This window comes from Rhinoraja longicauda, chromosome 11 (genome assembly GCF_053455715.1).
Source record: "Rhinoraja longicauda isolate Sanriku21f chromosome 11, sRhiLon1.1, whole genome shotgun sequence".
NCBI classification, from domain to species: Eukaryota; Metazoa; Chordata; class Chondrichthyes; order Rajiformes; family Arhynchobatidae; genus Rhinoraja; species Rhinoraja longicauda.
In genome coordinates, this window is record NC_135963.1 from 30,018,759 (window position 1) to 30,037,833 (window position 19,075).

The window sequence follows — 19,075 nt, forward strand, 5'->3', positions numbered from 1 at the left end:
CTACTGAGCAAACGGCTGGAGACACTTGGTATCTGCCCCACAGTTCTACAACAGCTGCAGCTAATGCATTCTCTTGATTAGGATTGCTTCATCATAAAGTAAATGAAGGTTACATTACTTGTTTATTTCAATCAGTAAAATTATTTTTATTTAATTTTACCATTTCTATCATTTTTAAATATCTCTATGTTATCTGGTCAATGCTGGTGTTGGAACCTTAATATGCAGCCTCTCAGTTCTGATCGCCACATAGCCGGCTCCACGCAAGGACTGCCACGGATTTAAGACCTCGAGACTAGAAGGAGCCATATAGCCACAGGGAGAGCACGAACAATGGATCAGATCGAGCTCTGCCGAATCTGTTTCATTAATCTGGCACTGTCAGGACTTTGGTTGTAGCTGATTATCAGATTTTCTGGATGTTTGACAAAGATAGTTGTGCTCCACACTTCTTGTGGAACCTATCTGGGACTTTCCATCGCCCGGTGGGGGCTTCAAAAAGTTGGGAGCCTCGATCACCTCGTGGCACCACGGGAGAAGAATGAGGAGGAGATAAGACTTTGCCTTCCATCACAGTGAGGGTATGCCTAGAGCAATCACTGTGATGGCTGTTTGTGTAAAAATTGTATCTGTGTGTCCTGTGCTTTTTTGTTGTCTACTGCCGGACCCTGACGTGAGAGGACGCTGGCGTTGTTTATTCGCCGCTTTTCCGTTAGGATAGTTTGTCTGTTTGTTTTTATGTTGATTGTTTTTGTAAAGCGCTTTGAGCACCCGATAAGGCGCTATATAAAATAAATGCTTATTATTATTATTATTATTATCTCACGTGTTTTAGCCCACACTCTAAGCGTTAACATCTGAAATACTACACACTATCACTGCCCTTCTGTGTAGACTCTCTGTGCCACAGTGCTTGCAAACAACCAGGAATATTAGAGCAAATAATCTGTTGATGCTAAAAAACCAAAACAAAAAAATAAAATGCTGCAAGCACACCAGGCAGCATCTATGGAGACAGAAACAGTCAATGTTTGAGGTCAATGACCCGTGAGAACTGGAAAAGTGAAAAAAAACAAGCATCTTTTGAATTGGAGAGAGGGTGAGGAAAGGACAGGGGAGAGAGAACAGCTTTGTTACAGTGCAAACCAAGAAAACCATTATTTTAAATTCTGGCAGATGAAGACAAAAAATATAAGAAACAAAAGAACAAATTAACATTGAAATATTCAGCAAAGCCCGTGGAGAGAAATGTTTGAATTCAATATTCAGTCCCAAGGCTGCCTCATGCCCAGACAAAATAAATGGATGCTGTTCTTTCAGCTCATGGTGGAAGACAAGGACTGAGAGGGGAGAGCGTGACAGTATATTAAAATGGTAGGTGATAGAAGTCCAGGTGACCATTGTCGGTTAAATAGAGATGTTGCGTAAAACAGTTATCTGATGTGCATTTGATTTTTCAATGCATGGAAGTTCACACTGTAGACACTGAATGAAATGCACTAAATTAGATGAAGTGCAAATACATCACTGCTTCACCAGGATGGACTGTTTGGTCTATGGATGGTGGACAAGTAAGAAGCAAAAGTGCTGGCGTATCATCTCACAAGTAGCATGAGGCCATGCAAAGGGAATGGGAGTGGTTGGCAGAGATGGAAACGTGAGATAGCACTCGTAGAGGAATTGATTCCTTCAGAGCGCTGAAAAGGGAAAGGAAGATGTGCCAGTGGTAGAATTCCATTGAAAATGATGAGATTTCCTGCTAGATGAAAGCTGGTGGGGTGAGAGATGAGGACCAGAATAATTCTATCCTCGATCTGAGAAGGAGGACTGTGGGTGAAAGAGGTGCCGGAAATAGATAAATTCCAGTTAAGATTCATGCCCACACTCTAGAGGGGAAGCCACAGTTAATAGAAATGAAAGACACGTCAATGACACTGGTGTAGATCAGAACAAAAAAGATAGAGGAGGAGAAACTGGAAGACAGAATAGAATCCCTATGCAAAAGTGATCTGGTATGGATGACCTGTCCCACTAATGTTGTGTTTGTGAATGATTTTGTAGATTTTACAGCATGATTTTATATCCACGAGTGAGCATCAGAAAGTATTGAGAGATTATCAAAGAACAAACTTTAACCGTTGCGTTACTTTTCTTTGACGAAGATGAGCCAATGTTTCCAGGCTTGATGATGCATCTTTTTGAATCTCAACAGAAACTTGCTTCTTTCCTCTTCCTGTTACTAAGTCTCCCAACAATCAAACTAACCTGTCAAGTCGCATTGTACTCTGTCTGAACGACGTTCACACTAACCTTTTGCAGCGGCAATGGCTTCTAGTATCCTTGAAGCTTTGGGTCTGCACCCATCCCACAATGAGCTCAAGTTGGGATTGATAACCAGGCCTCTAAACATCACAATCTGAGGCGCTACTGATATTAAAAGTCTTTGATAATCATAGACATATAAAATATTGACATTCATTAATGAATTAATTTATTAACTTATTGAAATTAAATTAATTGAAAATGATCCTATTTTAAAAATTAGATCATAAATTTATTTCAAAACATTGTCAACCGCTATAAATTGAAAAAGACAAAACTGTGACTTGAAGAAAAATAAACACATCATTTACCTTCATTTTCATTTGAAAAGAACAAATGAATCGTACTGCACCAGGTGCATCAGGAATGGCTGGTATATCCCGGAGATGCCATACATGAGAATTTGGCCACTTAGTTCAGCAAGATAGTCAATAGTGAAGCCAAATGTGGATGGACAGGTCAGCCACACCAACACGTGGCTGCCATTGCATTGCGTACAGTGCACAAAGAAGTTATCACAAAATGCTGGAGTAACTCAGCGGGTCAGGCAACATCTCAGGAGAGAAGGAATGGGCGACGTTTCGGGTCGAGACCCTTCTTCAGACTGATGGTCTGTCTATCAGTCTGAAGAAGGGTCTTGACCCGAAACGTCACCCATTCCTTCTCTCCTGAGATGCTGCCTGACCCGCTGAGTTACTCCAGCATTTTGCGATACCTTTGATTTGAACCAGCATCTGCAGTTATTTTCCTGTACATAGAAGTAGTGCTCAGGCCCAGAAAAGCAGGGTGCAATTGATGCCTTCCTCAATCTTTTCTGCATAAAAAAATTCTGACCCAATAACTCATTCTTGGATCCAAATTCCAACATTAACCTATAACCCCATGTGGAACAACCTGTTACAGTCTTGAAATAAATTGTGACTAGTTCCCCAAATAGAAGCAAATTTTACTAAAACTCTAAAGAGTTCTCAATATTTCACAAAAACAAACCTCAGTGCAATTTTAAAAAACAGAGCATAGTGTGTATTAAGGATGCATGAAACGCCAAACAAGGCAAGAGAAAGAATTGTTGAAAAGAAATTCAGAATTAATTTAACGTGTGGAGACAATTTTGAGAAAAGACGTGTGAACTGCATTACATTCTAAATCTTTATTGCAATGTAGATTCATTGCCAGACACTAGTCCGATAATGAGCAGCTTGAGTAAATTGTGAAAAATGTTTATATGCTCTATGACTTAGATGTATATTTTGGAACTATGGAGAAATTTGGGCATCAATAAAGTGGCGACCAATCTAAATTCTGGAGTCACATTCGGTCAAACAGTATTTTTATGTGATATTGTTCATTGACCATCGTGGTCTGTTGCCAGAAACACCGAGGTGCAGCATTCTTTTTCCCTCAGGCTATCAAAAAGGAAAGTCAAATTTCCAACTATCATTTCAGTTGATATTTGTGTAAGATTACCTTGCAACAATCCACCATACCATACCAATTTCAAGCAATCAGAGGCTCTAGCTTCGAGAATGCTTTATTTGCAACTTACAATAATTCCCTTTTAATAATCATAAGCCTAGAAATTATTTAACAATTCTATATAAACTTTTAAATTACCTGCTTGAGGACGTGCTGGGCAGAGACCTCCTCATAGCCCCAGGGCTCATGCTATAATACGAAGATCCCTCCAAATCTGAGAGGGAGAAATTCGGGCCTGATCCAACAGCTATTGGTACTGGAAAATGTAAAGAGAAAGAATGATTAAAATTGAATCAGAATATTAAAATTTACAATAGGTATGCATTAGATTGCCGTCAGCTTATTTCTGGTCATTTATCCTTTTAATGAAAAAATGCATAATGTGCTCTAAATGTGAGGCAATTGTAGGAAATGGCATGACTGATTAGTATAGAATTTGACCTGGGATCATACCTGTCACAATTTAGACAACTTTCAGTGGGAAAGCTAATGCAGTGTATGCAATAAGGCACAAAGAAAAATGGCCACATCTCAGCCCCACTGACTTCTAAGAAAATCAATCAAAGCTGCAATCTCAAATGCCTAATTTTAAGGTCCTATATCATTTGCTTCTTCGAGGTTGAATCCCAAGAACATTTGCTTTTAAAGACATTCAGCATTAAAAAAAAATACAATATTCTCTCTGTTGCTTAACAGAGTTTGGAATTAAAATATGTTAAAAATAACAGCTATATGATGACATTATTATTCAGAACAAACTTCACAATAAGGTTATAAACAAGGATATAGATAAACAATAATTGTGAATAGATTTTAAAATATTAAAAATATATACTCAATATAATTCCGTTTTCCTTTATTACAACATGAATCTGCTTATCTGAGGTGCACTATTAATAACATGACTGAACTGATGCTACTTTTAAACTGATAACAATCAAGAAATGAGACTTTCAAACACCAATTATGTGTGATTAAATTATAATTTTGTTAAGTTTAAAAACTTAGATTCAGAACTGCATTCCAAACAAGTTACCAACAAGATCCTGTTATTCCATCACCCAATTATAACTTTATAACACAAATTGTTTATTTTCAAATGAGAAAAATGTGCAATTTACTGACAGTTTATTAATTTCTAGCTGCACTGTGAACTTCACACAATATATAGTGGTCTATAACCCTTTATTTCCACCACTCTCTCCACTGTGCTCCTCCTGGATTCACATCTATTTCTTCCCTCCCCTCCCCTTCCACCTACATTCCTTCCTCGAGCTTTGCAATTTGCAAATCTTCAATCCTTTTGTTTCACACCTTCTGTCTTTTCACCTGTAGCCTTTTGTCCAACCATGCACTTTTCAAATACCCCCTTAATCTGTATCCCCATATTAGTTGCCAGGCTTTGTCCTGCCCTCTTCTCCACCAGCTCCCCCCACCGCAAAACAATCAGCCTGAAGAAGTCAAGTCAAGTCAAATTTATTTGTCACATACACATACTCGATGTGCAGTGAAATGAAAGTGGCAATGCCTGCGGGTTGTGCACAAAAATAATTACAGTTACAGCATATAAATAAAGTTAATAAGTTACTAAACATAGCACAAAAAGTGTCGACAAAAATTTAGTCTCTGGGGTTATCAAAGTTGACAGTCCTGATGGCCTGTGGGAAGAAGCTCCGTCTCATCCTCTCCGTTTTCACAGCGTGACAGCGGAGGCGTTTGCCTGACCGTAGCATCTGGAACAGTCCGTTACTGGGGTGGCAGGGGTCCCTCATGATCTTGCTTGCTCTGGATCTGCACCTCCTGATGTATAGGTCCTGCAGGGGGACGAGTGTAGTTCCCATGGTGCGTTCTGCCGAACGCACTACTCTCTGCAGGGCCATCCTGTCCTGGGCAGAGCTGTTCCCAAACCAGACTGTAATGTTGCCGGACAGGATGCTCTCTACAGCCCCAGAGTAGAAGCAATGAAGGATCCTCAGCGACACTCTGAATTTCCTCAGTTGTCTAAGGTGGTAAAGGCGCTGCTTAGCCTTACCCACCAGTGCGGCAATGTGCGTTGCCCACGTCAGATCCTCTGCGATGCGGACTCCCAAGTATTTGAAACTGCTCACCCTATCCACAATAGACCCATTTATCTCCAGTGGCGTGTACGTCCTTGGATGTTTAGCCCTTCTGAAGTCCACAATCAGCTCCTTTGTTTTAGTGACATTCAAGAGGAGGCTATTGTCCTGACACCAGAGTGCCAGATCAGCCACCTCCTCCCGGTAGGCCTTCTCATCGTTGTTGGAGATCCGGCCCACCACCACAGTGTCATCAGCAAACTTGATGATGGAGTTTGAGCTGAACCTGGCCCTACAGTCATGTGTGTACAGGGAGTACAGTAGGGGGCTAAGGACGCAGCCCTGGGGGGATCCTATGTTCAGGGTGAGGGAGCTAGATGTGTGTTCCCCCATCCTGACCACTTGGGGCCTAGCAGTGAGACAAAAAAATTTGACACAAAAATTCACCTATCCATGTTCTTCAGAGATGCTGCCTGACCTGTTGAGTTACTCCAGCATATTGTATCTTTCTTTGGAAACCAGCATCAACAGTTCCTTGTTTCTACTGTTTATACATAATGACAATATGTTCTCTTTGCAAATAATTTGTTGTTCATTATAACCAACAGGAAGAATAGAACGGGCTGGCAAATACAATAGCACAAACGTTGGTTGGTGTGCAGATGTTGTGTAATATATGCGCAAATGTGTCAACCTTTCTTGTCAGGGTTCAAAACTCAATTACTAATATACCAATATCAGAAAATGCTATTGAGGCCCAGGCCCCAATAGTTGACAGGAGTGTACAGAGGAATCTGATATATTTATTTTCCTGGAAAGAGGTTGACTTAACTTGTTCCCGGTAATCTACCATAAATGTGGCAAAGAAATTTTGCTTCAGATCAATAAAGGGAAAATTATTATAGAAAGGTTAAGGTACAAAACTGTTAAACCATTTCTCTATTTTTTTAAATAAAAAGCCTGGGATGTAGCTTTATGTTCAATTTTAACATAATTAGGCTTCCTTTGTGCATTTCTAGTTCAAAGTAATGCAAAATGTACAGCTTCCCACCCACCCCATCTCTGTGAAGATTTTTGATCTTCTCAATACACTCGAAAAATGGCAATGGTTTTACATCCAGGGGTTTCATATCTTGTCCTTAAGCTCATCAGTCAACGGAAAATGGGCTAAGCTACAGCATAATTCATTCCAAGACTTTTCCTCTTTTAATTTGTGCAAATTCTCACTTTCCTTTTACGACATATCAAAAATGAAACTATTTAACGTGAGGAATCTTTGGTAAAACTCAAAATTCTGTGCAGAAGCATAAAGATGGTATATAAAGAAACAAGAAAAAGCCTTAAGGGCCTGTCCCACTTAGGTGATTTTTTAGACGACTGCTGCCGACTATCATAGTCGTAGCAGGTCGCCGAAAAACCGGTGACTGGATCCCCCTACGACAATGTCTACGACAAGCTACAACAACATACCACCTAGTCGGCATCAAGCTATGGCAAGCTAACGACAACCGGCGACCCAATCGTCGCGACTTAGAACGGTCCATCTACGACTGCACCTATGACAACCTACGACGACACCTACGACAACCAAACTCAACCTATGTCCACCCGCGACAAGCTGCGACCATGTCAGCCACAACTGAAGACAATTCCATTCATTTTGGCCTCCAAAACAATGGAATTACCCAGTTTCCCTATAAACGGGGGTGTAGGGTAGGGATTCCAATCATTCTGTATCATGACTACCATGGAGCAACATCTGAAGGCATTGCTCTCACAAGAAGAAGAAGCACTGCTGCTTGCAGCGGCCCTCATGCTTAAAGATCAGCAAGACAGAAGGAGAAGAAGAATGGAGAAGAAGCCCAAGAAGAGGTCTGTGTGGTTGAAGCCCTTGTCCCTGAAGAGGCCCAGTTTGGGCCAGTATGGCAACCTGATGACTGAGCTCCAGTAAGAAGATGAGGCATCCTCTCCAGCAGATTCAGATGCTTGCTGACTATGATGGAGCAGGAGCCCAAGAATATGGAGACCATTGTCTATGCAGCATGTGTCATCCACAACCTGATCCGTACCAAAAGTGCAGCAACAGCAGCCATGGTGGAGGGTGACCGAGTGGACAACCTGACAGGCAACATCACACCAGGCTCATGGAGAACTGGAGGACAGGCCGCACCGATAGTGGGACAGAAGATATTGCCAGGAAACACCTCCAACAAGAGAGCCAAGGACCAGAGAGACCATCTCTGCACTTACTACAACTCCGAACTAGGCAGTGTACCATGGCAGAACGACATGATCTGAAGACCAACAACAAACAGCCCACTCCTCAAACAGAGGTCCACCACTCCAGGAAGAGAGCCCACAACAGACCACAAGAAAAGCCCCTTTTCAGGGCCACTCACATCCTCCCAAAAGAGTTTAATTTTCAATCCAGTACAATGCTTGTGCTAGTGTTTGTTTTTTTGATCAAAATATATGAAAAGAGTTTGCTTTTCAATGCAGTGCAATGCTTGTGCTTGTGTTTGTTTTATTGATCAAAACATATGAAATTAAAATATTTGAAAGTGACACCATGAGACACTACTCTGAAATACAATATCTTCATACATCAATGGAATTCACCAAAGTCAACATCGGCGACAACCTACGTCACCTGGCGACAACCTACGACAGCACCTACGTCAGGAGAGGTCAAGCTACGCTCATTGGCATCAAACTCACTCTCACCGAAATTTTTTCAACGTTCTGAAAATCCAGCGGCGACCAGAAAGACGCTACAACTCTTTGGGCGATTGAGGACACTACTCATGACCATACAGGCGACACCCCGGCGACACCCCGGCGACATCCTAGTCGCCTAAAAAATCGCCCAAGTGGGACAGGGGTTTGAGTATTTGGGCAAAAATGCTGAATAGTGCAGGGGTAGTTTTGTGTAACAGTTTCTCAATTAGGCATCAAAGGGTGACCAAACAAAAGAAAACCCTTCCCTGCAGCTGTTCATATAAAATTCTTTGCAAAGCAGGAAAAAGAAAGAAACACAATCTTTAGGAAGTAGACTGCTTCAGGATTGACCTTCTGTGGCTGCCATCATTTTCTCCTCAGGTGTTAAAGCCATAAAGTATTTGATAAATGGCCACTTTTCTACCATAAAATGAATGTATACTAATTAAAATTGACAGGATAGTTTGGTTTACCTATTTAACCTTTTCAGACCTGGATTAAATGTTGCAATTTCCTCTGCACAGGGACTTCAAATTAATGAATACAAGCTCTTTACTGAAATATTACAAGGATTAGTCAGTTTTGTCTTGTTTCACTATACTTTTATGTAGGCTTACAATCATCACAATTTTAGACACTTCTGTGAGTACATTTGAATGGGCAAAGAGATGGGAGATGCAATAGACTATTAAAGAATGTGATTTCAAATATTTCATTTTGAAGTATTTTTAAATGCCGCAAGTTTGAAGGGTGTTGATGTTCAGAGGGGTCTGATGTCCTTGCACATAAATCATTGAAATGTACCAGGCTGGCAGACCAAACAATTAAGCAGAAAAATGAAACATAGGCCATTCCTGTAAGAGGATTTGAGTATATGGCACAGACATCTTGCTCGGATTATAAAGATATGATGAGTGCTTATATAAAATATAATGCACAGGACTGGTTTCTCCATCTAAGGAAAGATATACATGATTGAGGGTGCACAGTCAAGGTCCACGAGATTAGTTTCTGGTACGGCAAGATTATCATAGTTGGTGAGTTGAAGCAAACTTGGCTATACACTCATTAGAGGAATGGGAGATTATTTTGTTGTGCACAAACTGTTACAAGCTATAACTGTATATTTTTCTTTGTAGGGTGTCCAGAACCCGAAACGCAGTCTCAAAATAATTGGTCAGCCATTCGGGAAGGAGATGAGAAGAAATTTCTCTATCCACAAGTTGATGGATCAACAGGGCTGTGAAGTCTCAGTTGCAGAATATATTTGTGGGAGAGATTGATAGATTTCTCAGCATTAAGGGAATAGAGGAGTACTAAGTTAGTGCAGGAAAATGGTTCTGATTCTACTGTTTGGTAGACCAGGCTCAATAGGCCAAATGGTTTTCTCATGCCTCAGTGTTCTCATAAGAGTTAGGACCAGGAGTAAGTTAACAACCTTTCAAATCTGTCTCACCATTTTTTCAACATAATAACCTACCTCTACCACAGCACCATTTCCCATCACTGCTCCTCATAAACATACAGGAGACACAAAAAAACTGCAGATGCTGGAATCTCGAGCAAAATGCAAAGCACTAGAGGAACTCAGCAGCATTTATGGTGGTAATGGACAGAAAACTTCAGCCTGATGTATCTCGAAGGGTATGGACTCAAAATAGCGTTTATCTATTTCCCTCCGCAAATGTTGCCTGACCCACTGAGTACCTCCAGCACTTTGTTTTATGCATAAACAGGACCCTAACAGAACTGAAATTAAGATTCATTAAACCTGCATCCTCATCTCACTTTATTCTTCTGTGCACTTGAACACGATGGAGGTGAATGTGTAATGCTACCATTTAGAAATAAAAATAGTAAATATTGAAAATACTCCGCAGGGGCGGCACAGTGGCACAGCAATAGAGTTGCTGCCTTGTAGAGCCGGAGACCCGGGCTCGACCCTGACTATGGGTGCTGCCCGTATCGAGTTTGTACCTTCTCCCCATGACCGCGTGGGTTTTTCCTGGGTGCTCTGGTTTCCCCTCATCTTCCAAAGGCATACAGGTTTGTAGGTTAATTGACTTCAGTTGTAAATTGTTCCTAGTGTGTAGGATAGTGCTAGTGTACGGGGATCACTAGTTGGCGTGGACTAGATAGTCCGAAGGACCTGTTTCCGTGCTGTATCTCTAAAAACTAAGAAAATTCTCAAATAAAGGTCAGTCTGCTTTTGAGGAAAGAGAGAAAGAGTTCATCTTTCTCGTCAAAGTCCCGGCTGTAAGAATTGGGAACATTATTTTGGATTTCCAGCTTATGCATTTTTTGATTTAGACCTTGTTTACCATAATTTAACAACTAGTTTTGCTTTCCCTGCAATGAATTTGAAACTTAGGAATGCCTTGTATTGTGATCTTTGGGCTTCTCTAAATAAAATAAATCTGTTTGGAGCCAATATGGAAACATTTGGATCTATGACTAGCACAAAGGTGGACACAAAATGCTGGAGTATCTCAGCGGGACAGGCAGCATCTCTGGAGAGAAGGAATGGGTTACGTTTCAGTTCGAGACCCTTCTTCAGACTCTCCAGAGATGCTGCCTGTCCCGCTGAGTTACTCCAGTATTTTGTGTCTCCCTTCGATTTAAACCAGCGTCTGCAGTTCTTTCTTACACATTTTATCCGTTCCACTGCAAAATCTCAAGGTATGAATAGCACATGTTGGTAGATCAATTATGTGAATGCTCTGCTAATTGAATACACGTGCTATACTCCGCAGGGGCGGCACAGTGGCACAGCAATAGAGTTGCTGGTGAGACCGCACCTGGAGTACTGTGTGCAGTTTTGGTCTCCAAATTTGAGGAAGGATATTCTTGCTATGGAGGGCGTGCAGCGTAGGTTCACTAGGTTAATTCCCGGAATGGCGGCACTGTCATATGTTGAAAGGCTGGAGCGATTGGGCTTGAATACACTGGAATTTAGAAGGATGAGGGGGGATCTTATTGAAACATATAAGATAATTAGGGGATTGGACACATTAGAGGCAGGAAACATGTTCCCAATGTTGGGGGAGTCCAGAACCAGGGGCCACAGTTTAAGAATAAGGGGTAGGCCATTTAGAACGGAGATGAGGAAGAACTTTTTCAGTCAGAGAGTGGTGAAGGTGTGGAATTCTCTGCCTCAGAAGGCAGTAGAGGCCAGTTCGTTGGATGCTTTCAAGAGAGAGCTGGATAGAGCTCTTAAGGATAGCGGAGTGAGGGGGTGTGGGGAGAAGGCAGGAACGGGGTACTGATTGAGAGTGATCAGCCATGATCGCATTGAATGGCGGTGCTGGCTCGAAGGGCTGAATGGCCTACTCCTGCGCCTATTGTCTATTGTCTATTGTCTATAACTAAAGACTAAAGAAGTTACTGTTGAGGGATAAATATATCTGACAAATAAATCTAAGATTCCTGATTTGTGCTGAATTAGGTGATCAAATTTGTTGTGTCTCACATCCCTGTGCTAAAGATATTATGGATCACTTTGTTAAGATTATACTCTATATTATTATGCACACATCCTCACATCAGAAGTCATGTCGATGGTAATATTCTTTGTCCCAATTTAGTTTTTTTACAATTGCTAATTGGGTTTAAACATGCAGCATGGTGAATTGAGCAATGCTGACAGTGCATGTGTGCTTACCCAAGAGTGAGAATCAATACTTTGAAAAGAGGGGTGATGAAAATGAATAAAATGATAGACTAGTATGCAATTTTATACATTTTATAATGTTATTACAGAAGGGCTAGCTGCTGCTATATTTATGAGCACCAAATCTCAGATGTGCTGATAAGAGGGAGCATATGTCCGAAAATCTGAACAAGTTTCGCCTCACTGCTTTCTTGATTTATTGTGAAATGCTGTCGTTTATCCATTCTGTTATGCCTGCACTGCAGTACGAGATCAATTTCTGGCCGGAATAAGATTGTGTGCAACTCATTTCTAAAATTACTGGTACCTATTGACCAGACAATTATCTTGAGTTCCATTTACAAACACAATAATCCACCAACTTCATGGAGATTTCTGTGCAAGTCTAATAGGTTATTGATTGAGCATGGTTTCAGTCGAAGGGGGATGCATTGCAAAATCAAAGCTTGATGCAAAGGCACTGAAAAGCACCCATGGTATACACTCAAATAGATAACCTCCTCATTGTTCAATAAAGTCATCCATTAATATAATTGGAAATGAGCTGCTCTCCCTTGATACTGCACACAAGAAATCAAGAGCAAATTAATATTTTAGGCTCAACATGGTTGGGACTGCTGGCAAAGCAGATGACATACAAAGGAGGAGGCAAGGAAAGCACTCAAAAGAAATAGCCAGTAACCCACCTTCGCATGCAGGTGGAAAGTGGTAGGGAGCAAACGCAGCAGGAAAAAGGCAACAAGGTCATCAGAGGAGACTCGAGAGAAGTTAGAAATAGTCTCAGAAGGTGGAAATACAAACAATGTTAGATAATAATCTGAAGGTCAGAATTTTTTTGTGGAGAGGGAAAATGTTCATGCTTCTGGGTGGTGACCCTTCATTTTTTTCTTTTGAACTGCAGTAAGATTATTTCAGAGAGAGGAATCTTCAGTTGAGGTCATAAGGAATAGGAGTAGAATTAGGCCATTCGGCCCATCAAGTCTACTCTGCCATGCAATCATGGCTGGTCTATCTCTCCCTCCTAACCCCATTCTCCTGCCATAACCTCAGACACCTGTACTAATCAAGAATTTATCTATCTCTGCCTTAAAAATATCCACTGACTTGGCCTCCACAGCCTTCTGTGGCTTTGGTTAAAGGGAGGGGGTGATGCAGAAAGTAGATTCAGGAAGCGGCGGTCCTCACTAATCTAAAGAGAGGGAGGAGGAGTACCTTTGTGGGGAGGGGGAAGGTGCATGGACCCCATATTTACAATCTGCAGGGACCGCAAGAATATGAGACAAACGTTTTTCGTGCAGACTATTGGATACACTGGATGGGTGTTGTAGCAGGGTGGGGAAGAGGGGAACAATGACAATTTTAATCATAGTATTCCTACTAGAAACTTCATGTGAGCCCAAAGGGATGACAGCAGTCAGTCCTGTGCCAGGTTTAAGGGACTTACGATGGCAAAAGTTGAAAGCGTGATTAGACGTAGCTGGGATTGGAGGGTGTGAAAGGAACTATAGTTCATAATGTGCTTATGTTTGATCCTGGAAGAAAAGGGTGGAAGAATTGAAGGGCATCGGAGTCAGTGTTGTGAATGGATGGGTTGAAGGGACTGAATACAAGAACATGAAATGGAAGCAAGAGTAAGTAATTCCACCATCAATACCTGCTCTGGCCCAAAATAAGATCAGCTCAACTTTCCTGCAGTATTCCTTGATTCTGTTCACATCCAAAAATCTATTGATGTCAGACTTGAATTATTCAGTGACTGAGCCCTCTTGGGTAGAGAATTACAAAGATTTCTTCTCATTTCAAGTCTATTGCCTAACTCCTTCTTTTGAGATTGTGAACCTCGATTATGGGCATGCAGCCAGAGGTGAGATAACCACAAAACATGGAACAGTGCAGCACTAGAACAGGCAATTCAACCCACAATGTCTACGCTGACTATGGTGCCACTTTAACCACCTCTACCTGCATGTAGGGAATATATCCCTCCATTCCCTACATATCCATGTGCCTATCTAAAAGCCTCCTAAATTCCACTATATTATCTGCTTCCACCACCACCCAAGAAAGATGAACAGGATTGGCTTGTATCTCTCACAGTTTAGAAGAGTAAATGAAGTCTTAATTGAAGCACATATGGTCCTGAGGTTGAGATAAGGGTCCTATTTGGTTGGCTGGTACAGAAAATCAGAGCCTGGGGCATCCAAAGCAAGTTGACAGATTAGTTTGATAATTGGAGGCAGAGTGTGGTGGTTGAGAATTGCTTTTCTGGTTAAAAGTATGTGACCAGTAGTGTACTGGTGAATCTGTGGAATTCTCTGCCACAGAAGGTAGTTGAGGCCAGTTCATTGGCTATATTTAAGAGGGAGTTAGATGTGGCCCTTGTGGCTAAAGGGATCAGGGGGTATGGAGAGAACCATACGGTACGGGATACTGAGTTGGATGATCAGCCATGATCATATTGAATGGCGGTGCAGGCTCGAAGGGCCGAATGGCCTACTCCTGCACCTATTTTCTATGTTTCTATGTACCACAAGCATTGGCCCTGGGACCCCTGACGTTTGTGATATACATTAACAGCTTTGATGTGAATACACAAGTTATGATAAGTATATGAAAATAATATGAAAATCGCTGTTGTAGATAATAATAATAATAATAATGCATTACATTTATATAGCGCTTTTCAAACACTCAAAGACGCTTTACAGGGATTACTAGAACATAGAGAAGAAAATAAATAGATAAATAAGTAAACGAACAGAAAAAGGAGACAGAAGGTGAGGTGACGGTCAGTGGTTGAAGGCAGTGCTGAACAGGTGAGACTTCAGTGATGTTTTGAATGTGGTGAGTGAGGAGGAGTCTCTGATGGTTTGGGGTAGTGAGTTCCAGAGGGTGGGAGCAGCGATGGAGAAAGCCCTGTCCCCCCAGGATCTGAGTTTGGTCCGGATGGGGGGGGGACAGGAGGTTGGCAGCAGCAGAGCGGAGGGTGCAGGTGGGAGTGTGCCTGTGGAGGAGGTCAGTCAGGTAGGATGGGGCCAGGTTATGGAGGGCTTTGTAGGTCATGAGGAGGATTTTGTACTGGATTCCCTGGGGGTTGGGGAGCCAGTGGAGCTTGTAAAGGACGGGGGTGATATGGTCACGGATCGGGGAGTGGGTGAGTAGACGGGCAGCGGAGTTTTGAATGTATTGAAGTTTACTGATGATTTTTGAGGGTGAGCCATAGAGGAGGCTGTTGCAGTAGTCCAGGAAGGACTGCAGATAGCAAGGAAGTCTGTGTAAAAGACACCCCGCACATCTCCTTTAAACATTTCCCCTTTCACCTTAAAACTGTGCAGTCTAGTCTTTGAAATTTACAACCTGGAAAAAGAATCTGACTGTCTACCCGATCTATGTCTCTCAGAACTTTATATAATTCTTTCAGATCTTTCCTCAATATCCGATGCTTAAGAGAAAAATGAATATTTTAGGCTCAACGTGGTCACATCTGCAAACTTGGATATAGTACATTTAATTTCTTGATCCAAAACATTAATATGACGTGATCAGTTGGGGCCTAGTACTAATCCCGATCCTCATCCATGCCAATATAGCCCCGTGTGCTCTAACTTTATTCAATAACCTCTTGCCTCGTATCTTTCCGAAGGCTTTCTAAGTCCAAATATATCATATCCTCCAACCCATCGATTTGGTAAAGTACAACCACAAAATACTTTATCATTTTATAAAACATCGTTTTTCTTTCATAAATTCCCATGCAGGATTTGCCCAATTCAATTATTATTTTGTAAGCTACTACTTCCTTAATAATACCTTCCAGCATTATCCCTGCCACTGTTGTTAGGCTAATTGGTCCACAGTTCTCCATGTTCTCTCTTTCCCTTCTTTAATAGCGGGGTTCCAGATATTATCTATGGTAATGTTTGAAAATCCATGGAACTTTGGAAGATGATAACCAATGCATTGACAATCTCAAACAGCTACCTCTCCAAAATCTTCAGTTGCATGTCATCAATTTCTGGGGATTTTTGTGTTTTAGTCTCACTGACTTCTCCAAGAGCTTTTTTTAAGCTAATCTTGAATTTATTTTCAGTTCTTCATTCACACTTGACCAGTTAATCTCCACTATTTCTGGAAGTTGTTCTCTCTTCCACCAGCAGAGGCACAAAATAGGGTTTAATTTCTTTGCCTTTTCTTTATTGCTTAAAATAATTTCTGTCATTTCTTAATTGTTTTATTGCTTCCCCTCTCTCATTGCGTAAAGGATCAACTTTAATTTTCCTCAAATGTTTTCTTTTTCACGTATATCTAGAAGATTTTAGACTTTTTAATGTTTCATGCTTGGCTACTCCTCTATACAAATTTCCCTGTATGTGTCAAAGTCTGGATCTTTCTTTGCCAACTTCTGAATTTTTTCTAATCCACAGGCGTACTGCTGCTTCAAGCAAATTTATAATCCTTTTCCTTTGATTTAATATGATCTTTAATTTGTCTTGTCAGCCACTGCTGAACCAGTTTTCTTCTGGGCTTTTGTCTCTTCAAGGGATAAATCTGTGTTGCAAACAATGTTTCTTAAATGTTTTTTGTTTGTTTATCATCTTAACTTTAAATATAGCTTTCCATCTACCTTTTAATATCCTTTGTTTAGATTTACTACACTGGCTTCAAAGTGTGTTAAATCATTTTTAATTGTTATTCAATCATATAATGATTATACTTCGCAAAAGGTCCCTTAACAAAGGCATCATTTCTCATTGCATAAAAACCTGTTGGCTGTTTGGTTCTTGGACCCATCGATCTATAAACCATAACATTCTCTTCATGAAGTTGTCTTCAACACTGTTGCTGTCAATTTTGGTTGTTTGGTCTGCATTCCCCTATAATCACTATATCATGCCCCAACGTGAAATAACCTTCCTTGCTATCTACAACAGCAATTTTCATATTATTTTCATATACTTATCATAACTTGTGTATTCACATCAAAGCTGTTAATGTATATCACAAACGTCAGGGGTCCCAGGGCCAATGCTTGTGGTACACTACTGGTCACATACTTTTAACCAAAAAAGCAATTCTCAATTCTCTACACTGCCTCCAATTATCAAACCAATCTGTCAACTTGCTCTGGATGCCCCAGGCTCTGACTTTCTGTACCAGCCAACCAAATAGGACCCTTATCTCGACCTCAGGACCGTATGTGCTTCAATTAAGACTTCATTTACTCTTCTAAACTGTGAAAGATACAAGCCAATCCTGTTCATCTTTCTTCATAAGGCAACCTGTTTATAGCAGGTATTTGTCTGATGAACCCCCTCTGAACTGCTTCCAATGCATTAACATTGTTCCTTGATTATTACTATGCACTCAATTCCAGAAATGTCCTGTTTAAACGAACCACAACTTTCCTACGTTTATCTCAATTCCTCTCAAGATTGAGATTTGAAAGGACAGAAAGGGAGGGGGTGGGGGAAGAGGAAGGCAGATTGCAGTGAAGGACGAGGGCTATGTTAGATGCTGATCTGTTCGAGGTCCCTGTCCAGCACTGCAGAGGGAAGACACAGTTGTCTAGGGAGTGCCCAATGATGATTGGTCCTTGGTCCTTGGCAGTATTGTCCAAGTTTCCCTGCAAAGCTCCAAAGAACCACTACAAAGATAATGATGTCATCCTGCGCAGACTAACACAAAATACCTCAGCGGCACAAGGGCCTGGTCATATTTCCAGAATGCTGAAAACCACATGGAAATGATCATTATCACATTTCATTCTAGAGCACATAGATTTTTAAATGTAAAATACTGAAACAAAATAGCTTTACGTGCTTGAATTCTAAGGCGATAGATTTTCTCCTTTGGATGCACACTGTTCTTAAAATCACACTAGTTTTGAGAAGTGTTTTTGAACCCCCATGTGCTCTATACAATTTTAAAACACTATTATAAAAAATGCTTTAAAATATATTCCTTAGTTTATCTACAAGTGGTATTTGCACAACTTGATATGTAAAAGTGGTAAGTACTTTAAATCACAGCACTTCAGAGAAATCCAATTTCAAATTATTGAATTATAAAACCATTTAATAGTTGTGTTGGAGTACAGTAATCAGTTTCTCCAAAAATTCAAAATGTTACATTCAAAAATGTTTGACAGGGACTTGGCAGTGTTACTTTGCCTAAAAAGATAGAGCTTAACTTTTAGACACAAAATGCTGGAGTACCTCAGCGGGGACAGGCAGCATCTCTGGATAGAAGGAATGGGTAACTTTTCAGATGAAACGTCACCCATTCCTTCTCTCCAGAGATGCTGCCCATCCCGCTGAATTACTCCAGCATTTTGTGTCTATCTTCGGTGTAAACCAGTGTAGGGAGGGGGAGGGGAGGAGGGGGGGGGGGGGGGGGGAGGGGGGGATGGGGGGAGAGGGGAGGGGGAGGGGGGAGGAGAGGGTGCTGCACCAATGCTGGAGAGGTTTGGGCCCAACGGGTCCACTTGGTCTATAGAATACTGTCAGTAGGGACAAGTGCAGGGATAATCAAACACCCATGTACAACAATGCTATTTTACCTCTTGTGTCTCCACCAGATATTTCCCCCAATTCTCCTCCATTCCTGACACCAGGGGCAATTTATAATAGTCATTGACGTTCCTAAACAGCTTGTCCTTGGCATGTGGAAAGAAATCAGAGCTTCCAGAGAAAACCCTTGCAGTCACAAGGAGAATGTGCAAGCTCTACACAGACAGCACGAGAAGTCAGGACTGAGAATGGGCTGTTGGACCTATATGTTAGTGGCATGCATTTGTTGCAGGTTTCCAATACTCAATGCTGATCTGGGTATA

At 41.2% G+C, this 19,075-nt stretch overlaps 1 protein-coding gene across 14 annotated transcripts in view; it reads right to left on the minus strand.

Annotated features, from left to right (window-relative positions):
• Positions 1–19,075, minus strand: part of nfia (nuclear factor I/A) — a 663,295-nt gene that overhangs the window by 154,203 nt on the left and 490,017 nt on the right. For all 14 annotated transcript variants that reach the window (XM_078407283.1, XM_078407289.1, XM_078407293.1 and 11 more), the window contains one exon: positions 3,937–4,054. In XM_078407283.1, the coding sequence (XP_078263409.1) occupies positions 3,937–4,054 (118 nt within the window). The remainder of the gene's footprint in view (positions 1–3,936; positions 4,055–19,075) is intronic.